The sequence below is a fragment of the Macrobrachium rosenbergii genome, chromosome 43 (assembly GCF_040412425.1).
Source record: "Macrobrachium rosenbergii isolate ZJJX-2024 chromosome 43, ASM4041242v1, whole genome shotgun sequence".
NCBI lineage: Eukaryota > Metazoa > Arthropoda > Malacostraca > Decapoda > Palaemonidae > Macrobrachium > Macrobrachium rosenbergii.
The window spans coordinates 22,069,632-22,091,738 of record NC_089783.1 but is presented as its reverse complement, the minus strand read 5'-3'; the positions used below and the strand labels follow the sequence as shown (position 1 = coordinate 22,091,738).

Below are 22,107 nucleotides of genomic sequence, written 5' to 3'. Positions count from 1 at the left end.
ATCATGAGAACGCAAATATGGGGGGTTTACTGTAACCCCATTTCAACCATCCCACTTCATCCCTGATGCTGAAGGAGAGTGCTCAGTTATGGTAGATGAGTGGAGATGGTTCTTTCACTCACTCTTTTACTATCATTTAACTACTATGATACTGAGTTTCATTGATCAGTTCCAGCTCACACTAAAGGATATTTCTTCATAAAAGGATCTGGCTTGTATAGTTAGGGAAACTATAAGTTAATGTAGAAAATTTGTTACTTTCTGGTCCACTATGAGATTACTAGCTTCTATCTTCAAAATTCGACATGTATTTAGGTTCCAGTTGCTGTAAATGCCTCAACAATAGGTTTGGAAATGAAACCTTTTGCTGAGGAATGAGTTGTACTGGTTTACTTTTGTCCAACAGAAGGAGATTGGTTGCTGAACTGAAGAGATTCAAATCATCTCCAGTGTCAGAAATTAATTCCAAACCCTCAACAAGATGAAGCTTCAGTTATAGAATATAGATTGAATCACTTACTGTACGTTTGACTACATATCTTGTGTCTATTTCAGTGATGTCATTGGGCATTGGCTTTTTATTGTTCTTCCATGGGTCTTGATTATAGACCTTGATGTCAGGAATTGCATGAAGGTGCATTTAATCCACTTTTTTTTTATTTTTCCTTTTGCATATTTTATCTCTCCCCTTTTCTTTTATAAATATGCCAATTCCTAGTTTGTATATCACAGATGGATGGGCAGCAAACCAGAGCCTGCTTCTTTTAAGTGTGTTCGGAAAGGGAGCTAGTGCACCTGAAAAGTCATAAAGTGATGTGTTTGTACTGAAGAAATCAATTTTTGTTTAAAAAAATCATATCTTACATATTAGGAAATGAAAATCCAAAGTAGTTAATGATTTTGATATGAAAATAAAACTGAATCTTAATGTATTTGTTTGTAAGGAAGTTCATTTGTGTACAGCAGTATTTATGCTTCTTTGTACCGATATGCTATAGTGATCAGTTTTTCCTTTAGATATAAAACCTATTCTTTAAGACTATAAGATTATGTTAATAAATTAATTTTTACTTTCCAGTAAGCCAAAGAAATATTTAGGTGCTTGGGATTGGGGGTTTAGTGGTGCTGATGGCCTCTATTGTGGGTTATATCCAAGATCTTGGACTGTATATAATATTAAGGAACAAAGTATTCGTCTCATTTGTCGTCAGATATCACCTGTTATTCCACACAATTATAAAGTAAGTATCAAGTACAGTAAGGTTCTTGAGTTTTATGTTCATAATTACTGTACTGTTTATGAGATGAGAAAGCAAAAGCATAAAACAGAATACAATCCGACCTCTTTAAACTGGCTCTCTTGGGACCAGGCCACTGCCGGACCACAGAAAGTCCCAGATGACAGAAATCACCCCAAAAAAACCACTACGTAAACACAGACTTGCGAGGTCATTTAACATATGTGTTGCTATGTTGTCAGAAGTAGAAAAAAACTTATGAATAATCACTGTCATTTGTTAGGTTTAGTTCCTTATGGAAATTCTGGCCTGCTCCATAAGTATCTCTCCAGAAATCTTACACCCTCGGTTCGTCGGAGCTTAAACCACTTTAAAAGCACACTGTCGAATTCTGATCTCCTGGCACCTTTCAATGTTTTCTAGCGCTTAAAACATTTCTTACCTGGCGCCTTCAAGAGGACAATTAGCATCTCGCCTAAGGTGTTGGTTCTGGAAGTGAGAAGGATACCGAGAGTGACTGGCCTCTCTTCCTCCTCCTTCCCTGTCCTTCTACTTCTCCTCCTTCCGGATGAGAATAGGACTCGAACCAACACGTGCTGGACCTGGCGCTGATGCGTTGATACTACACATCGAGGACCCGTTCTATTTTTCTCCTAGAATCATAGAAGCAATTTCGCTCCTTCCTCTAGCAAGGGGAGGAAGGAGAGTCTGGCAATAAGGGAAACCCTATCTCAGCTTTTCCTTACTGCCTCATACTCTAAGATTCTTCCAGCTTATTTCGTATGAGTCACATTTCCTCACTCATGCGAAAAGGTCCAGTGTCTGACGTTTGATCTTGCAGTTCCTACACTCCAATCAATATGTCAGAGGCTCGGGTACTCCTCCTCGCTCTTTCGACCAGGATGAGTAGCCCAGGTGTGCAGAACTCCAATCAGTTCAGGAAACTCACTCAGATCCCTCCCTCCAACCAGTGAGTCTTCCTAATGTAAAGGACCGACTGTTTGTATATCGTGTTGGAACAAATGCCAATTTTTTAAAGTAAATTGTATTTTTCCTAACCATACACACCTAAGGTCCTTTACATTACATATTATGCCCACCTCATGCCACCCCTCAATCTGAACCTGGACTGAAAGTCAAACTGGAATGTTTTCATCCGGGCATGTGGGTATTCCCGCCTACCTGGCAGTAGTTACTGCCTAACCACCTTGCTCAAGAGTTTAATGGCCGTTTCCAGCCTACACTGAAAGTAACTCCTAATGTAAAGGACTTCAGGTTTATATAGTTAGGAAAAATACAATTTACTTTCAAAAATTTTGATTTTTTTGTCTTCCAAAAATGTATTACATGTACTATACATTTTTAAAACATTATGAACACACACAGTGTGTGCATATGTGCTAATACCCATTGGTTAGAGAGAGAGAGAGAGAGAGAGAGAGAGAGAGAGAGAGAGAGAGAGAGAGAGAGAGAGAGAGAGAGAGAGAGAGAGAGAGAGAGAGGACTCTACGGCTTGGCAGATACAATTATTTTTTTCTTGGGATTTTCTAAGGTCAGTAGCAGCACACAACCAAATGACTCAGGTCAGCCATTAGCATGCCAAACCACCAACCTTATAAATTGACACTACTTTCAACAAAGTGTTTTCTGTTTTTAGAATTTTGTATAAAGGATTGTGTACCTGTATTAGGAATGAACATTGTATTAAATTTTTTTTAGATACTGTATGCAGTTATATTTCATGCATTATTGTCATATTATTATAGTATGATTTATGAACAAAGCGTTCAGGCACCATTTGCATTCTGATAATGTTTTACCTTTTTAAAATCATCAGCTGATTGCATTTTACTGACATCATCCTAGCTATTAGTCGCTAAATGGAACACATTTCGGAGATTAGTTTTTTCGTAAATTATCAAGGCTGAGTTTAAAAATACAACTTACCTTATTTATAAATGTAGTAAGTTAAATGAAGTACTGTATAGGTGTGATTCTGCTAGTGTCAGATGTTGCTTTAGCTGCTTCCAAAATGTTTTGTGGCTTGCACAATATTTGTTTCTTCAGCCACAGCTGCAACCATAAATTTAGTGGCATCGTACTTTCATAACACTTTCCTCTCAGTTGCATGAAGGCTAAATAAAGATTTATTTTATTTTCATTTATGGATGTCACCACTGAAAATTTGCAAATTTTAACAAGTCGTAACACAACCCCTAATAAACGTGTTTCTCGATTCAGTTGTTTATGTCAGTACTTGCTGTTGTTTATGCCAGTGTCTTACATGTGGTAAAGTGGTTGCTAATTATAAGTAGTACAGTAATAATGAATTCTTAGACAAGTCACAAGGTTGGTAAACCTGATTTAATGTATGAAGATTTACATTTAACATAATGAACTCTTGCTTCTAGACCTATTTATTAGTTAAATGATAACTCGGATATAATAGCCTATGCATATCAGTGTTATCTTCCAAAACTTAGATGGGCGTAGAAAGCATAGCCTAGTGTAATATGCTGAAAATACATATCTCACTATGTATACATGATGTGTATGATGAAATCATGTTTTTGGATGAAATTATAATGATTGCATGATACACAATTTTGGATGATACACGAGTATAGATACTCAAATTACGGTTCCTTTGTATGCAGTATATTTTTGAGTTTCACAGAATGTTTTCGTTGGAAATAAATTGTGCTTGTATATTTATGGAGCAAGCTTCAGTTCTGAATCCCAAAAAATCCAAAAACTGAAATGTGTGGCACCACCCTCATAGCCACTCAAGAACTAATGGCGGCTAATTTAAAATTGTCCCAGTTAATGGGAGTTGCTGGACCACTGAGTGCCAGATTTAAGAGGTTGGACTGTACTAGGAAAGAAGACAAGCAAGGTGGAAGAACAGAGAATATAATAGCATAAACAGTTTGTGAAAGACTTAACAGTATATCAGGTTTTATGATGACATAAAAAAACCATTGATACTGACAAAAATTCTCTGATTATATTTAGTACTTAGATTCAGGACCAGGTAGTGGCATAAGACCTTTGCTGAACTCACCTTCACCACCCCACACAATCAAAATAGTGTTGTAAGCTTCATCAATAGGAGTTGAATGTGGGTAATAAAGGGGGTATACATTTGATCTTCCGTCAAAATTCTTTTTTTGTTAACAGCAAAAGTTACATGTGTATGCATTTTTTTATATAATATTTGTACTCTGGTGAAAAGTTTGGTAATTACAGTACTTAAATTATCAACACTGCACTGAGATTAACCTAAGAGATGAGTTATCAAAGGCCAAAGGTTATTGTCAGTTATAAAATATGATCATTTAGAAAAAAATTTAGATTAATAAGTTCAAATCATAGCTTTTCTTGATTCCATTATTTAATACTTTAATGATGATCGAGTTTTGATTGTCCTTTCAAGCGCTAAATAATAAGCTTCTAGAGTGTTGAAACTATGAAATATGTCATATGTCTTGAACATTTGATTCTATAAATTCATGCAGTTTGATATTAACCATCTGACAAGCATATTGTCAGATTCAAAGGATCTGTAGTTGATAAAGTGTAGAGAACATAGTCAGGAAATTGGACATTTAATTAGGGAGAAGGGGCCTTGTTAAGAGGGACATTCTTAATTATTTAATTACGTCTTCACTGATGTCTAGTTACTAATCAGGTTATAAGTAAACTAAGTTTCATGTCTAGAAACAAAAGTTTTTTGAAATATTTTGTTTTCATGAATTTTAACATAACATCTAAAATGAAATATATTATATATGGTTTCAAATTTTCTTTTACAGGATTCTTGTTTGCCTGTAGGAGTTTTTGTTTGGAATATTGAGAACCATAACTCTGAACCCAGAGATGTATCTATAACTTTCACGTTCAAAAATGGAACAGGAGGAAGCTGTGATAGAAATGGTAAGTAATTCAAATTTGTTTCAACATAAACCCATTTCTTTTAAATGGCTTACCTGTGTATGTGCAGAAAATCTGAGGCATTTCATTCATACTAGAAAGGAAGTCCCAGTACTCCTGGTGGGTGGTATATGTGCACAGAATACTTAAAGTATCAGCTTAAAATATCTGCTGCCAGAGTTCTGCCGGGAAGATATAATTTCCCCCTTCCTCACCTCTGCTGAACTCTAGGACCCATTGAGACAGATTAAAGCAAGCTGTTTCATCCCTAAAACTTGCTGCCAAGACCATACTACAAATTTTGCACATATCTGTAGACCAACCAAATTTTCATTGTTTTTTGCAAGGACTATGCCCATGGCAGTTGCTATGGGCCGTACCCATTGGTAGAAAGCGAATGGAGCAATTTGCTGCAGAACAACTGACCTGAGGGTCCTGCATAATGGCAGCCCAGTAGTGATATAGAACAAGTTTGTATGAGAAACTAGTTAGTACTAATTGTCTGTTATCCTTGTGCAGATAGTATATTTGATATTACTGGCTAACTTGATTACAAGTGTGCAGCTGTAATATTTTATTTACCAAATTGCTATACAGTATGTGTCAAATAGCTATATTAACTTAAACCCGCTAAGGTTTAGGTTAATTTTAACAACTGTATATAACTTTATTACTATACACTGTTAGTCCTTTTGCAAGGGCTATGTGAAATTTAATTTTTGAATGTCATGCCATTCAGGCTAGCTGCTATAAACTAATTTGTGTGTTTAACCCAAGCTACTGTTTTATTTGGCTCAGGTTAATGCTTCTAGCATTATCTTCTTTTAAGCTAAGAATAGAGGATTTCTTGAAGGGTTCTTGCTTAATCTATTCAAGGCCACTTCCTAGTCTAGGCTTATTTAAATCACAGTTAAGGATTTAAACTATATGGGAAAGAACCCTCTTATAATATAGTTTACTGTTTTATCTGGCTGAGATACTCTTTTATCTGATATTTGGCCACTGCTTTATTAAATCTAAACTACTGTTTTATGCTAATACTGTAATAGGATATCCCCTAAAAGGGTTCCTACTTAATCTAGTTTGGCTGCTGCCTACTCTAGGTTTATATCACCTTTGAGGATACAGGCTGCATAAGAATCCCACTAATATGTAGCCTTACATATAGGCTACCAAGCTGTAAAACTAGGTTACCATTTTTATCTAGCACAGGTCACTGTTTATATCTAATCCTAGGCTATTTGGTCTAAACTACCGCTGAGGCCAATAATAGGATATTTCTTAAAATGTTCTCTTTTAACCTAGTACAGTATAGGGTATTGCCTATTCCAGATTACTGTATTTAGATCATTCTTAAATGTATAGGCTGTATAAAACAGAAATTCACTAATATGTAACCTTATAGCTAGGCTGCCAGGTTATTGTTTTTATCTAATCCTAGGCTGCCTAGTCTAAGTTCACACTTTAGGATATGTAATCCTAGGTTTTAGGCTACAGACAACATCCACTATTTATCCACTATTTACCCAGTCTAAGTTATTCTCACTTAATCCGATCTAGACGACTGCTGAGATTATTGTAGACATCGTATAATCTGAAAGGATTTTCTATATTGATGATAAATTAATAAAGATAAAATCCTCTGTGGATTTTATCTTTATTTATATATTTATCACATTCCATATTTTCATGATTCAGTGATACATGATAAATTGTGGAACTTTTCTTTTAGTTAAAACATCTAATTGAAATGACAGATTTTAAAACAATTTTTACTTTTCACTATTAACAGTCTGCAATTACGACTTAACGCCGGCCATGTGTTAGTGGAAAAACCAGATTTTCAGCTTTCACACAAATAAACTACCAATTACAAAAGTTTAAAACTTTAACAGGAATTAAAACTAAGTATAATTATTGAATTTTGGAGCACTGACGAGAAATGAATCCATTCCAAGTCGACCAACGAAAGGTAATGGCTTCCTGGTCTCTTGCCAGTCTGTTGCCAGGAAGATGGTGGACTGTGCATATGCAATAATCACTTCCTCTTGTAGAAGGTTTGATGAAGGAAAGGACTTGGGTACAGCTTCATTGTAAGATAAGGGAAAAAGCCCTCTTATCTTTGACCCCATTGCACACTCCATCACGTGTTATAGTGTTTATCATTACGACACAATGCCTGGCCACGGGACCAACTAAAAGAGAATTCTTTGATATTTTTGTCACCATGGAGCTCTTGACAGACCCATGGAAGGTAACTTGAGGACGAAACAAGCAACTATGCTATTAAAACATTGTTTATATTGCAAAAAATGTATCTTGCTCTCAAAATATACAGTAGGTGTACATCTATACTTTGACTTTAACTTTATATATGAAAATAATGATAACCCACCATATTCTATTTATGATGAAGAGTTTCCAAATATTTACTTTTGGCTATTGTTTCATAAACTAATCAACAAATGGCAGGAGTTGACTGCCAAATACATTGTCTGCATAGGAACAAAGTGCTAATATCCTTGAGATGGCAAGAGGTAAAGTTAATTTTTGCAGTGAAGAGGTGCAAACTCTGATGTGATTAAAATCATCCATCAAATCAAGTGGGTTACACATGGCTGTTGTGAATATGAGGCAGCTATAAAGTGATGGGTTGTAATGAAATAAATTTTGTTTAGAAAAAATTGTATTCTTACATGTGGTGATAAGTTCAGGATATGTATAAGTAATCTAGAATGACTAGAAACATATCTACAGTGTTTTTGTATATATATCTTGTTGACTTTTCTTTTTTTTTTTGGCAGGTGAATGTTGGAGTGAAAGTTTTGAAAGGCATTCAGAGGAAAATAAGGTTAAAGGTGTTGTTCTTCATCAGACGTTAAGGAGTTTAAATCTGCGATATTGTTTAGCCATTAGAGAACAGGTAATTTTATGAATTGGTTTTGATATACTGTAAAATATTTTCAGGAGTCAATATACATGAAAGTTCAAGATGGTATTGAAGAGTTAATAGGAGCAGTTCATTTTCTTGCTGTGTGATTAGAGATATTATGCCTCCTTTGTACTGAGATGTACTTTGTTGCACAAAAAAACCGTTAGTTACATGCCTGTTCATGCATCCAAATGAAATCCATGCATAACCTTCAAAGAAATAGAACAGCTGTACTGCTAAACTTTCAGGAAAGGTGCTTTCTTTGTTGTTTGCTGGGCCTAGCAAGTAAACTGGTTCATAAATTGTTTATTTGCTGACCTCTTTGCTAGTTTTAGCAGTATCTTCAATCTCATTAGTTGAGCTTTTCATTTCATAGTAAATATTTCATATCAGTGTTTGGATGAAGGGTTTTTAAAGAGTTGGTATTTTCCAGTTCACACATATCCAGGTAAAATGTTAGTGATAGTTCAGTGGCACAGTATGAGTGCCCTGTTCCCTGATCATTTAATTCAACTTCTTTTGCTTTTCCTTTTTCAAGCATTTTCATAGAAACTGGGTGTATTTCCATTTGCTGTGGGGTTGCCTTCTTTGTAGTGGACTTTCTTATGGTGAAAGTTTTCTTTCTGTTTAGGAGTTTTTTGTTTATGCTTGTCATTGGAAGTGTATGTTATTTGCTTTTATATTTGATCATTATTTTGGTGACTGGGTTTGGTATTTTATTTTGTTAAGTGTAATAGAGTTTTACGCATCTGATCTTGCAAGCACTGTGTGGGCATAACTTCCGTGAACTGATCCCCTAGGTTTCAGCTATTTCGAATTTAGAGCCATGGCTCATCACAGGTGCAGAGGATTGGAAGATCAGGCTGTGCAATAGTTGCATAGTTAGTATTGGTAAAGACCTTCATTCACATTATAGCTCTTATTAGGGTCAAGCATGCTCCTGTGAAATAATATGATATGTTTAAGAATTTTACTCCTGTAAGGTGGTCCTTCTGTTACAAGCTCATAGAAGTTGTCAGAAGAGGCAGCTATTGTATGTCTTCTGCTTTGGAGGCACCATTTGTTCCCATTCTACTTTATCAGTTCCTGCTTTGAGTTATTCTGTAGTGGTAAATAACAATTTGGTTCTCCAGTGGTGAAGTAACATGAGCCAACTGGCAGTGTGCTACTCACCCATAGGGGTTGGGCACATTAAGAACCTGCATCTCTCATGCTGCTTCAGTCTTCTTTGTTTGAAGGATGATCATTAGCTGGAGCTTTGTTTGAAGGATGATCATTAGCTGGAGCCTAATAGATGTTCATCCTGTTTGCAGAGATTTTTTGTGATTTGTACTCAGGCTGAAGTCCATGTTGAACTGGAGGTTTCATTAGTTTACTGGCCTCTTGAAACTGTTGTTTAGAGTTGGCCCCTTCCTGAACCGTTTAGCACGCAGTGACTATTGTTCAAGGTTTTATCACCACCTGAACAATTTGTGAGGCCCGGGGATGCTGCTGACACTTGCATCTCATCCGTCCTTGCTAGCAACCTGCTGCCAAATTACTTGTCATTCTAGCTCCAAGAGAGCTAGAATGACTCCCATGGGTCTAACTGTTAATCTGTTTCCAGTAGTAGACCTGCCTCTGGCAGCTATTGTGTCCTTTTCCACTCTTCTGGCATTAGCAGCTGTTGTGGATAATGTTGCTCTTCCCCTTAGGACCACAATTAAGGCCCTGTTAGTACTCTCGAGACCATCATTGCTGTAGTGGCTGTAGCAGCTGTTCTGCTTCTAGCCACACCTGTGATTGGGCTGTGTTACTCTTTCTGCTTATTAAAGTATATGACATATTCCTTCTATTCCTCCTGCTAGACAAGACATATTTAACATTCATGTACTACTATGCAAAAGGGAAATTTTAACACTTCTCTATGTACAGTATCTCTCTTTCATGGCTTGCATGTTTTCTACCCATCTGAAGCAAATTCCTTTCTCCTAAAATCCTTACACCTTTTTGTTTTGTTTATATTCTTATGTAATTTTTTAGCAAACATTAAATTCAAAGGTCTTATATGATCCATCAAGGTACCTCCTCTTTGACTTCTTACAGATGACCCATAGTGCTCTTCGAGACAATCCTTTTTGTATTTATTTTAGCAAAGGTAGCATGTTTGGCAAAGACAGCAGTCAGGTAATAATAGAAACATTCCCTCTGTCACTGTCAAATTAGCCATCTTGACTTGTTTCCTCTGTATTGTTTGGTATGAGGACTCAATTTACAGAATTCTGCAAGCTAGGTATTTTCCTACTCTTTGGCTCCAGCCCTTGCAGGCCTCAGCTCATCTGTGTGTGCTGCATCTGTATCTTGTTAACAAATCAGGTCACCAACCTGAGGAACTCAAGCCCAGAAGCAGTTCTGATGTTTTTTAATGCAATTATTTGTTGAAATGTGTCTTAAGGATAAAATAAGACCCTTTTCTATAGTTTAAGTCTCAGTATATTGTTAAAAATACACTTAAACTCTTACACTGACAGGTGATCTATTCAGTTTCAAACTCTATGACAATTAACTCAGTAGTCTTCATAAAGCTTAAGGATTTTCAGTGTATTTTAACAATATATCAAGATTATTCACATTCAAGAAAAGGTCTTATTTTGATAGCTGATTCGCTTTTTTAGTCCTCAAGGAGTTACCTTCCATGAGTCTGTCAGAGCTCCATGGTGACAAAACTAATATCAAAGAATTCTCTTTTAGTTTGTCACATGGCCAGGTATTGTGTCGTAATGATAGCACTGTAACACGTGATGGAGTACGTAATGGACTCAAAGATAAGAGGGCTCTTTCCCTTATCTTACAGCAAAACTGTACCCAGGTTCTTTCCTTCGCCAAAACCTACAAGAAGAGGAAGTGATTAATGCGCATGCGCAGTCCACCTTATTGTTGACAGTGTGGTCATCTTTTGAACGGATTATTTTTATTGTCAGTGCTCCAAAATTCAATAATTATGGAAACACCTAAAGGAGCAAGTTAAGTACTTAGTTTTAAGTCCCAGTTAAAGTTTTAGTTTTAAACTTTTGGAATTGTTAGTAAATTGTGTGTGAAAACCAAAAACTTGGTTTTTCTTGCCAACACATGGCCGGCGCTTATTCATAATCACTGATTGTTAGTAATGAAAAGTACAAATTGTTTTAAAAATTTGTCATTTCAATTAGATGTTTTAACTAAAAGTAATGTTCCACATTTTATCATTAATATAGAAAATCTTTTCAGATTATACGATGTTTACAATAACCTACAGTAGGCAGTAGCCTAGATCAGATTAATTTAGTAACCTAAATTAGAGTAAGTGAGAACCTTTTAAGAAATATCCTACTGTATTATGGGCCTAAGTAGTAGCCTCGCTTAGACCAAGGACCCTAGGATTAGATAATAACAATGATCTGTGCAAAATAAAATGGTAGCCTAGCTATAAGGCTACTTAGTAAAAATTTTTACTTTTATATAGCGTATACACTTTGGTTTGATCTAAGTAATCTGCGTTAGGAAGTACCTTATATTAGGTTAAGTGGTAACCCTTTTACGAAACATCCCATTATTAGACTAAGCATTAGCTCAGACCAGGTATACAGTAAACCCCCACATTCGTGTTCTCACGATTCACGGACTCGTATTCTCATAATTTGCAGACTCACGTATTTGCGGATTTCTCTGTGGAACATATATACACATTATTTGTGGAAAATTTGCCCAGTTGTGGTATTTTTCACTGAGAAATATTCACTAATTACTGTATTTTCATATTTTCATGACTAAATACACTTTTTGTGATAAAAATATTAAAATACTCAGGTACCCAGGTAGTGTTCGAGTTACAATAATTCGATTTTGTTACTAGGTAAGCAGTTAATACTGATATGACAGTATTTATAAAGTATTTTTAAATTTCGCACGGGCGCAGACAGCAGCATACAATCAGGCAGCGAGAGACACCAAATTACAATAGACCAACTTCTTTTCCTCCATCTCTTCATCCCGTCTTCTAGTCAAATAAGTAAAAGAGATTGATAAAAGTATTGTTAGTAAAGTTATATATTCTTGCGTAAATGCATACAGCCATAAACAACTGAACAAGAAACACTTGTTTTTTATCACTATGGGCCTGCCATTGTGCAGGACTCTCAGCTCAAGTGTTCCGCAGCAAATTGCTCGGTTTGTCTTTTGCCAGTGGGTACGGCCCATACCACCTGCCATGAGCATAGTCCTTGCAAAAAGCAATGAAAATTTGGTTGGTCACCAGATATGTGCAAAATTTGTAGTATGCTCCTGGCAGCAAGTTTTAGGGATGAAACACCTCTTTTTAAGCTGCCTTGATGGGTCCTAGGGTTTGGTAGGGGTGAGGAAGGGGGAGAGTATATCTTTCCAGCAGAACTCTGGCAGCAGATGTTTAACCCTTTTTCAGAACAAAAAATATTTTTGGGCCAAAACCCAGTAACATCAGTCCCCAGTACCTCAAAGGTTAATCCCGCAGAGGAAATAGAGGAATCTTTACCTGTGGGTGACATCTCTACTAATGAACATGAAGTGGACATTGTCAATGAAATGGCCTTGCTGAATCCAGAAGGATCAGGGACACAAATTTCAGCTAATCATTGGAGAAACTCTCCAGGAGGAAACTCATCCCCCATGCAGCTATCAGATGCTGAAGAGGATCTTTCCCCCAAATGGGATACTAGGATCCACCTAACCCCGACTGAAATGACTACATTCTCGGAGGGCTATAGTAACTCACCGAGGACTTCTGCTCCTTGGTTAACAGGCAGTTGTTAAAGCTCAGCCAGAATGCGCAAGCTCCCCGAAAAGATATACACAGTTTGCGACATTTCATCACTTCCGTAAGGAAATTATGAGTAACATCAAAGATGTTCTTGCCACAGAATAGCAATGTATAACGGACATGGTACATGATCCCGAAAACGAAATTAGTTCACTCCTGTACACCCCAAGGTGTAAAAATACTTCATCCTATAAGCAAAAAGTGAGAGTTAATACAAACTGCCCAAACAAGGTCTGATTCTAGAATTCTGACTGGAAACAACAAAATAACCAGTTCCGACTACAAAAGTTCAGATCAGAAGATAATAGGGGCTCCAGTATTCACCCCTGATGATACTGATAACCCTTGGCGAGATGTCTCAATGTGCATTTTCTTGCTCTCCACGCCAGTCCGTTGTCAATGATATGGTGGACTGTACATGCACATTAATCACTTCCTCTTCTTCCGGGCTTTGGTGAAGGAAAGAGCCAGGGTACAGCTTCGCTGTAAGATAAGGGAAAGAGCTCTCTTATCTTTGAGTTCATTACATACTTCATCACGTGTTATAGTGTTTATCATTATGCCACAATACCTGGCCACGAAACCAACTAAAAGAGAATTCTTTGATATTAGTTTTGTCACCATGGAGCTCTGAAAGATCCATGGAAGGTAACTCCTTAAGGACTCAACAACAACCACCAAAAATAGGTTTTCCCCCATCAAACTGTGTTTTTTATCCTCATCTTAAAGAACAGTATTGTTCTTCATAGTCTTAGTACATGTGCCTATGAAAATTTATCAAGAATCTGAATGAGATTTTAACTCAAGACCACCATATTAGGAAGCCACTTACAATACCATTGAGCTGTCACGACAGGTCCCTATAGCATCCTAGTGACTGGATATAATATCAGTGCCAGCCTCTGTTTCCAGCCATTCTCCTCATTACAATATTAACCCAGTTAACAGTTGTTCTGCCACTGGGAGAACAACTGTTCTTAAGTCAATCTGCTCCATCCATTCCTTTGTCAGTCTGCTCCATCTATCTTTTTTCACTTTTGTTCCTCCACTCATGGCCACACCTTAGAAAATCTGTTATTGCTTACCAGCTCCCTTGGCCATGAAAGTATTTCTGATGTTAGCTGCCTGCTAGCCAGTATAGCTGGTGTTAACCCAGTTCCTTGTTCTTTCCAACCTATCCAGTTCCAGTCCTGGGTCAAGTCAAAGCCTCTATGGTACAACTTCCTAGGATCATCAGTGTTAGGTTTTGGCAGTAGTCTCTTTATAATAATGGACATTAGTCATCAGCATAGTCATGGGAAGGATTTCTCTAGCTAATACCGCCACTCCTGGACTATCTCTTTGTCTCCTCCGTTGTCCTATGCTATGAAGGTTACGCACTGTGCTTGAAGGAGAAACCACTCTGTGCTTGAAATTATGGTTGCTCATAGTTGCCCAAAGAGGGAACCCCTGATTCATCCTGCTTTGAAGTTGAGGGAAGTCACCACTCCAGCCAAGCATGTCAGGTATGGAGATGATATGGGAGAAATCTTCATAATGAGTGATGAGGAGAATGTTTGTGTTTTCCCACCTCTCAGGAAGATGAGGCCACTTTCAATGAGGCCATCAGTTAGAGATTCAGTACTTTTGTAATGGAACCATAAACAAAACATTTCAATAGAATTGGAGTAGGAAGTCAAGACTTCATAAAGAAGCTATCTGACCTTCAGCCTTCTAAACTAAGGAATCCTGTCTTTCAGGGTGGGGCTTCCTTTTTGTAGATGTTAATTAGGTCTGAAAGTTTTTTGTGTTTGAAAAAACTAAGAAACCCTACACTGAACCATCAGCTGTTAAACTTTAGACTCTACTGACCTTTGACCTACTCATGTCTGCTGGTGTCTTGTACGTTGCCTTAGATGTGAGGCTTTTGATTGTTGGACAAGGAACCAGTAAAGGATAAGACCAACTCATGACTGCCTCTCATCTGTTTTTACAGCTGAAAAGCAGCTAGCTACATCCACAAAATTTACTGTTGTTCCTCACAGGCTTGTCATCCTTTATTGACAGTAGAGACATTTGTGAAGCATGTCCCAGTTTCTCTTCATTCCCATTCATCTTCACGGTGAGTTGACTTCAACACCATCCAAGATGGTGATCATCATAATCATAACATGATCTTCAGGGAAACACACTGTGCTTAGGACAGACCCATTGGCCTGGACAATCTCTTCTTCCATGCCCTCAGGACAAAGGATGCCAGGCACTCCTTCAGGGACCTGAGTCTAGATGACTTAGGGAAAGGGGGCCAGATTATGGTAGTCTAGTCTTAAAGGTAAATGAGCGAAAGAAAATGAGGATTGTACTCCCTGAGTGGCAGTTCTTTTGTCATTTAGGGCTTGTCTCTAGAAATAATAGAGTTTGTGGTGGGAGGTCAAATAGGAACTGTGAGAATTAGATGATTGACGTCAGAGTCAGATACTGACTTTGGAGACAAGCAACCCATTGTCATAATCATTATGTGGGACATACACCATAGCTTGTATAGGTACCAGGTTTTGAACTGCGAGGTGTGATCATTGACCTAGGAATTGACACAAGTTTCACTGCCTCATATTCAGTGTGCATGTAAAGTGACATTATTATTTGAGATTGAGATAGCACATCAATAGAGAATATCTTCTCTCTGACAGACAAGACCAGTGAAGTTGGTAACATTCAGAACAAAAATATAGTCATATAATGATAGATTGGTTTGAACGAATAAACTTCTTTAGTGTTATAATGGACTTAGCTTTGTAAAAAAATAAAAAACTTTTTTTGGCTTCCAGAAACAAGATATATTGGATATTTCCATACAGACAAAATTATTGTCTAACAAGTAGTGTTTTCCTTGCCCATTGAATTGGTAGTTGCTTTGACTTAACATGACCTATACATGAAATATTCTGTCCCTGTAAATGAGAGAAATGTGTTGTCTCTCTTTGCTCATGTTGATGCAGGTTTTTCTCTGTCTGAACTAATAAAATAATATTTTCTTTATTTTTACCCTTTTACTGTTTGCAAGAATGGCAGTTGTCAGTCTTTTAAGGAAACTTAGTTGATGTGTATGGTACAGTATATGTAATCATATACAGTTTTTCATCATGTTATCTCTCTTAACCTTTTTAGTCATTCAAGGTTCTATTCTTTATCAGAATTTTGTTTATACTGTACTGTAGTACTTACAGAATGGTCTTACCTCTTTGTTAAAAACATGGATGAATTAACATTGTTTAATATGATTATCAGTAATGAAAATAACTTGTTTCCACAACTGAAGCTCTACTGTTTACTATCCTACACAGTTACATAATTTTTTGTTAATTTTATGGGAAAAAGGTAATTGCTTCTTGTATCACTCTTGTTTACAGCCGTCCGTATCTGTGTCTTGCTGTCCGGGGTTTGATCCACTTAGTCCAGGTGACTCTATCTGGAATGATCTTAAAAGAGATGGAGAACTGGAGCCAAAAGAAGCAGTACTAACAAAAACAAGTAAGATGCTGCTTTATTGTGGATTATTATTGTTTGACGTAATGCTCGTTGGGAAAACTAACATTTAGGTTACCAGAACCTCATGTGCCTGTTGTTATGTTTGGATATGTGTAATTTTGAAACAATGAACTGGTATATTTTGGCTGCAGTGCATTAAATTTCATGTCTTTTCTTTTCTAAATTAAATAATGTGCAAGTTATTTCATTGTTGCTTTAATTCATTAGTTTAATACTATAGAATTTTCTATCTAATTTTGCAGAAAAAGGAGAAGAAATGGCAATAGCTGTTTGTGGAAAGTGCAGTGTAAGCAGTAATAGTTCTGGGATTTTAGAGATGGCATTGACTTGGGATATGCCTCAAATTGTGTTTAAAAGCCGAGGAATGACACATACTAGGTGAATAAATATTATTTTTCTCTATTTTTGATTTTTTTTATCACAGTGTTGTCATTGGAAAGATCTAATCATTGTACTGAATGGAGTGTTTAATTATTTATGAACCCTTTAAGTAGAGCTTTTAACATTTTCTTAGTTCATGAAATTGCCATTTCCACATAAAAAATTCTTTCAGATAATACAGTATATTAAACCTTATGTCTAGTAAGGTTCTTGAGAGACTCATGAGGACTGAAGTAAATATTGGCCTATTTCATGGAAGACTGACTGTTTCGTAAAATTAGACCTACACCTTTTTAAATGTTAGAAAGATGAACTTAACCACAAGCACCACTATGTTTACTATGGGTTATCAAGTACAAAGAGAAAATTATGACGTGTCCTGCCGAAATATGCATTGGTAAACACACCCATCAGCCTTAAAGGCTTTTGTTAGAGACAGAGTCCACAGAAGTAAAAATCTGCTGTAGTAAACTTCAAAAACATTTTTAAAAATCTTGATTGAGGATGGTGTATGCTGAGCTTTTGTTGGAACATTCACCAGATTTTGGCTACGTGGATTATGTATTTTTATTTTACTGGGTCTTTTATTTCACTTACTGATATGTCTAAATTTGGTGGGTTGTTTCTGTACTGGCTCTGTGTGTTTGATAGAATAATTCAGGTTTAATGTTATTACTTTTGGGTGAGTACCACAGAAAGTAGAAGAGACAAGTAGGAGTTAGTGGAGAAATGGTTAACCCAGAGGTATTTATGATGTCACATAAATTTCAATTCTGTGACCTTTGTTTAGTGACTATTTTCTCTTCTATGACATAGATTTCTCTCATCTCTTGCCTTTTAGTTTTGTTCTTTCACTTTATTCCCACATGACCTCTTTTCATTTGGAATTTAATACTTCAGGCATATCCCTTGTAATTTTGTAAATTTGTCTCAATAATTTCATGTGAGTAATGTAACAATAACTTGCCTTTTTTTCCCTTTTGCCCACTTTATCATAGCTTTATTTTTCCTTATGCCCACTTTCTCATACTTAATCTCTTCATAGAGACAGGTCTGTGTTTTTGTCTCATACTTAATCTCTTCATAGAGACAGGTCTGTATTTTTGTATGATGTTAGGCACAAATTTTTTCCTCTACCTTCTCATGATACTTACAATCATCAACATCCATAATAGAGTCAGGAAGAATATTCCACTGTTTTACAAGAAAGGGACTGTAAAAATATTGGCATTTTGCAGTGGAACATTGAGGTATCTACAAAGTGAGCAGCATGTTGTGCAGGTTATGGCAGAAGTTTCATATTTCAGTAAAGTATGGGAGATTAGGCTAGATATTGCTTGATAATCTTTTCCATTGAAAAAGAAAACCTACATTTCAAGTAATGCCAACTGTATGAAAACCATTCCAGGATGCTGTTATAGTATCCAGTCATGAGGCCAGTATTTCAATAGATAAAATTTGAAGTATGGATCAGTTAGCTTCAATTTCATCATCATTTTAGCTGAAAGAACTTTTGCAAACAGTGCCTAGCTTTTTGTCAGCATTTGTATGCTTTACAAACTAAAAGCTTGAAAGGATTATCAACTACAGTCTGTGTTGTCAGATATTCATAATCATTAAGCAGCATTAAACATCAACAGTGAATCTTGAAGCGAGGAAGGAATATACTTTAAAGTATGGTAGATAAATCAACAAATAGATAATCTTGAAACATGCTCTGGGGCCTGCTTATGTAATAAAGTGAATAAATGGGAAAGTACAACTAAATGTTATTTAAAGGTGTAACTGGCCAAACTAATAATTTTGGCTACTGGTAATCATACTGATTGTTTTAATCTTTGAGATATGAATGTTGGTGTTTCAGATCTTGTCAGTCATGCATACTTTGATGGAAATAGACTATTCAATACTTTCCTGAGAAGCATTTTCCTACTTTACAATAACCTGATTTCTTATATACAGTAATATTCTGCTTTTGTGTTTTAGTAAGTTAGGATATGGCTCTTCCTTTATAGTAATTTTTTTAAAAGTTACTTTTGAAGAGATGTAATAATACCCTTTCGTTTTTGTAATCCTAAGACGTTACACAAGATGGTTTGGTGATGAACAGGTAGCTGCTCAAGAAATGGCTGCTTATGCATTGCAGAACTATAAGCGGTGGGAAGAAGATATAGAAACATGGCAAAACCCCATTCTTCAAGACAAGTAAGTTCAGTAAATTACATCTTGTACATATATTTTGGCCTTAACTATTTCATATAAGTAACTTACCAAGTAATTATATAGCTAACGTTTCTACTCGTGCAGCAGCCTTTGAAAACTTCACAGTAGTGCCTCTACTGTTTTTGTGTAGGTGACAGGCCCCACCCACTATCTGAGCACTCAGGGAAAACAAGTTGCACATTAACTCAATTTTGTTTCTGGTTATTCATGGTTTTCAGTTGTCTTTTGGTGAAGTACAGTTGCTTTGTTTTTGGTAGCCAACAAGTTTTTTTCAGCTTATTAGCTTTTTGGATTAGTTACATAGTTTTTTGGCAGAATTATGTCTGATTCTAGCACCTATAGTTTTCGCTATTGCAGTGAAGGTTGTAAAACTAGGTTAACAAAATTTTGTTATGATCCTCATTCAGTATGCAGTAATTGTAGGGGACAAGAATGTAGTAAGGAGAACACTTGTAATGAATGTTCTTCTTGGGATGAGAAAAGTGGAAAGTGCTTAACCCATTCCTGTCCAATTGACGTAATATTACGCAACAACCCCCTACCCCCCTTCTTTTCTGACTGACGTAATTTTACGTAAAATTTACCGACATTTTTCGTACGTGTGGTAGGGGTAAATTTTTTTTATTTTCGGACAGTTGGTGGTTTCCATAGGCTAAAGCATACCTTGGACCGTGTAACTCAGGCATCGATACGCCAGGCAAGCAGTCCCTATACTGCGCATGCGCAATTCCCTGGCATAGTAAATTTCTCACAATGAAATCAGCTGATCCTACCCACGTTTCTCTCTCGTATCTTACATTTTTTTATAAAATGTAGGATTACATTATTGGAAACACTGTTTGGTATCCTCTATTTTCTATAAATTTTTTAGTTCCTCTACTGTGCATGCGCAAATCCATGGCGTAGTAAAATTCTCACAATGACATCAGCTGATCGCACCCACGCAGGCCTGGCAGGCCAAACTTCTGTCAGAGACCATGCGTACGAGGTTGGGTAAACACATGTGGCTGTTTACATACAGCGACGTCAATCGAGAACAGTAACAACGGTAACATTTTTTTTTTGTTTCGAACAGCTTATAACGTCAAAATGAAACTGTTGCTGTTACCAAAGCCATTTTTCTTGACTCTCACTTTATTCCTCAACCTTTCCTCTACATTTTTGTATATTTACAAAGTAATTTCTATGAAAAATCCGAGGTAGGGCTCTTCAAAAAAATGTCTAGCGATAATTCTCACCGTATGCCTGGCAGCGCTCTGTTTCTTACCCACTTTTCTATAAATTTTTCACCAACTGGACTTATTCTTTTCATTGTTTTATATGTCGATATTTAGAGAATTTTCTTGGCTTTCTCAAAAAAATAATTCATTCGCCTAACTGTTATAGTTTTGAGCTACGAACAATAATGTTGACAACGGTAACTTTTTTTTCGTTTCGATCAATTTATAACGTCAAAATGAAACTGTTGCCGTTACCAAAGCCATTTTTCTTGACTTTCCTTTATTCTTCAACTTTTCCTCTACTTTTTCGTATATTTACAAAGTAATTTCTATGTAAAATAACCGAGATAGGGCTCTTCAAAAAAAAATTTTTCTAGCGATAATTCTCACCATAGGCCGGGCAGAGCGCTCTGTTTCTCACCCTCTTTTCTATAAATTTTTTCACCAACTGGACTTATTCGTTTTCCATTGTTTTATATGTCAATATTTTGGGAATTTTATTGGCTTTCTCATAAAAAATAATTCATTCGCCTAACTGTTATAGTTTTTGAGCTACGAACAATAATGTTGACAACGGTAACTTTTTTTTTTGTTTCGATCAATTTATAACGTCAAAATGAAACTGTTGCCATTACCAAAGCCATTTTTCTTGACTTTCCCTTTATTCTTCAACTTTTCCTTTACTTTTTCGTATATTTACAAAGTAATTTCTATGAAAAATAACTGAGATGGGGGTCTTCAAAAAAAATATTTTCTAGCGATAATTCTCACCATAGGATGGGCAGAGCACTCTGTTTCTCACCATCTTTTCTGTCAATTTTTTCACCAACTGGACTTATTTGTTTTCCATTGTTTTATATGGCAATATTTAGGGAATTTTATTGGCTTTCTCATAAAAAATAATTCATTCGTCTGACTTTCATAGTTTTTGGGTTACGAACGAAAATATAAAAATAAGTAAAGAATTTTATTTTTTTCGTTAAATAACTCACATTTTTTCGTATTTAGAGGGCTGGGACTCCTATTCTGACTATTTCACCATAAAATATAAACATTTAGAAAAAAAGGACAGCAAAATGAACGTTGTTGGCATAAAATTTCTATTTTTGCTGAATTTTCGAAATAATTATTTTTTCGCACTGTCGAGCGCTCCCAGACACATCGGGGCTCATGTACCCTCAATGATGTGATAACTATACAGATATGAAAGGGTTAAATTGCACTTAGATAAATTAGAGAAGGATAGGAAGAGGAAGGCGGCTTCTAGAGCTGAGAGACAGTCACTTAACCTAGAAACTACTCCTAAACCTAGTTTAGTAGCTATTCCTGCTCTTCCTTCAACAGTAAACCCCCCGTTTTGGCATTCTCACGTTTCACAGACTCACCGATTCTTGGGATGTTATATGGAACATATCTATAAATTATTCACGAAAAATTCAGCAATGTGTGGACTTTTTCATTGAGAAGTATTCACTAATTAGTGTATTTTGGTGTTATTTTCATGACTAAATACATTTTTTATGATAAAATAATGATTTACTAATTTTCAAATATTAAGATTAATAAGATTAAGTAATAATAATAATAATAATAATAATAATAATAATAAATAATAATAATAATAATAATAATAATAATAATATTGTAAGATTAAATAATATGTAATAAGATGAAATAACACGTAATGTTTATCTTTCTCCCTTCCTATATCAGTTCTCTCTCTCTCTCTCTCTCTCTCTCTCTCTTTCTCTATCCAAGTATGATGATGCTCTCACCGCTTACCCAAAGAGTCTTTGGCAAGTGGTCCTCTTTCATAGTTGTGGTGGATTACTTAAGGAATAT

At 36.1% G+C, this 22,107-nt stretch overlaps 1 protein-coding gene across 1 annotated transcript in view; it reads left to right on the top strand.

Annotated features, from left to right (window-relative positions):
* LOC136828642 (non-lysosomal glucosylceramidase) overlaps positions 1 to 22,107 on the top strand; it is a 110,765-nt gene that overhangs the window by 31,558 nt on the left and 57,100 nt on the right. Inside the window, exons 4-9 of the mRNA XM_067086680.1 lie at positions 1,079 to 1,241; positions 5,054 to 5,174; positions 7,976 to 8,094; positions 16,303 to 16,423; positions 16,684 to 16,819; positions 18,902 to 19,027. Coding sequence (XP_066942781.1) covers positions 1,079 to 1,241; positions 5,054 to 5,174; positions 7,976 to 8,094; positions 16,303 to 16,423; positions 16,684 to 16,819; positions 18,902 to 19,027 — 786 coding nt within the window. The remainder of the gene's footprint in view (positions 1 to 1,078; positions 1,242 to 5,053; positions 5,175 to 7,975; positions 8,095 to 16,302; positions 16,424 to 16,683; positions 16,820 to 18,901; positions 19,028 to 22,107) is intronic.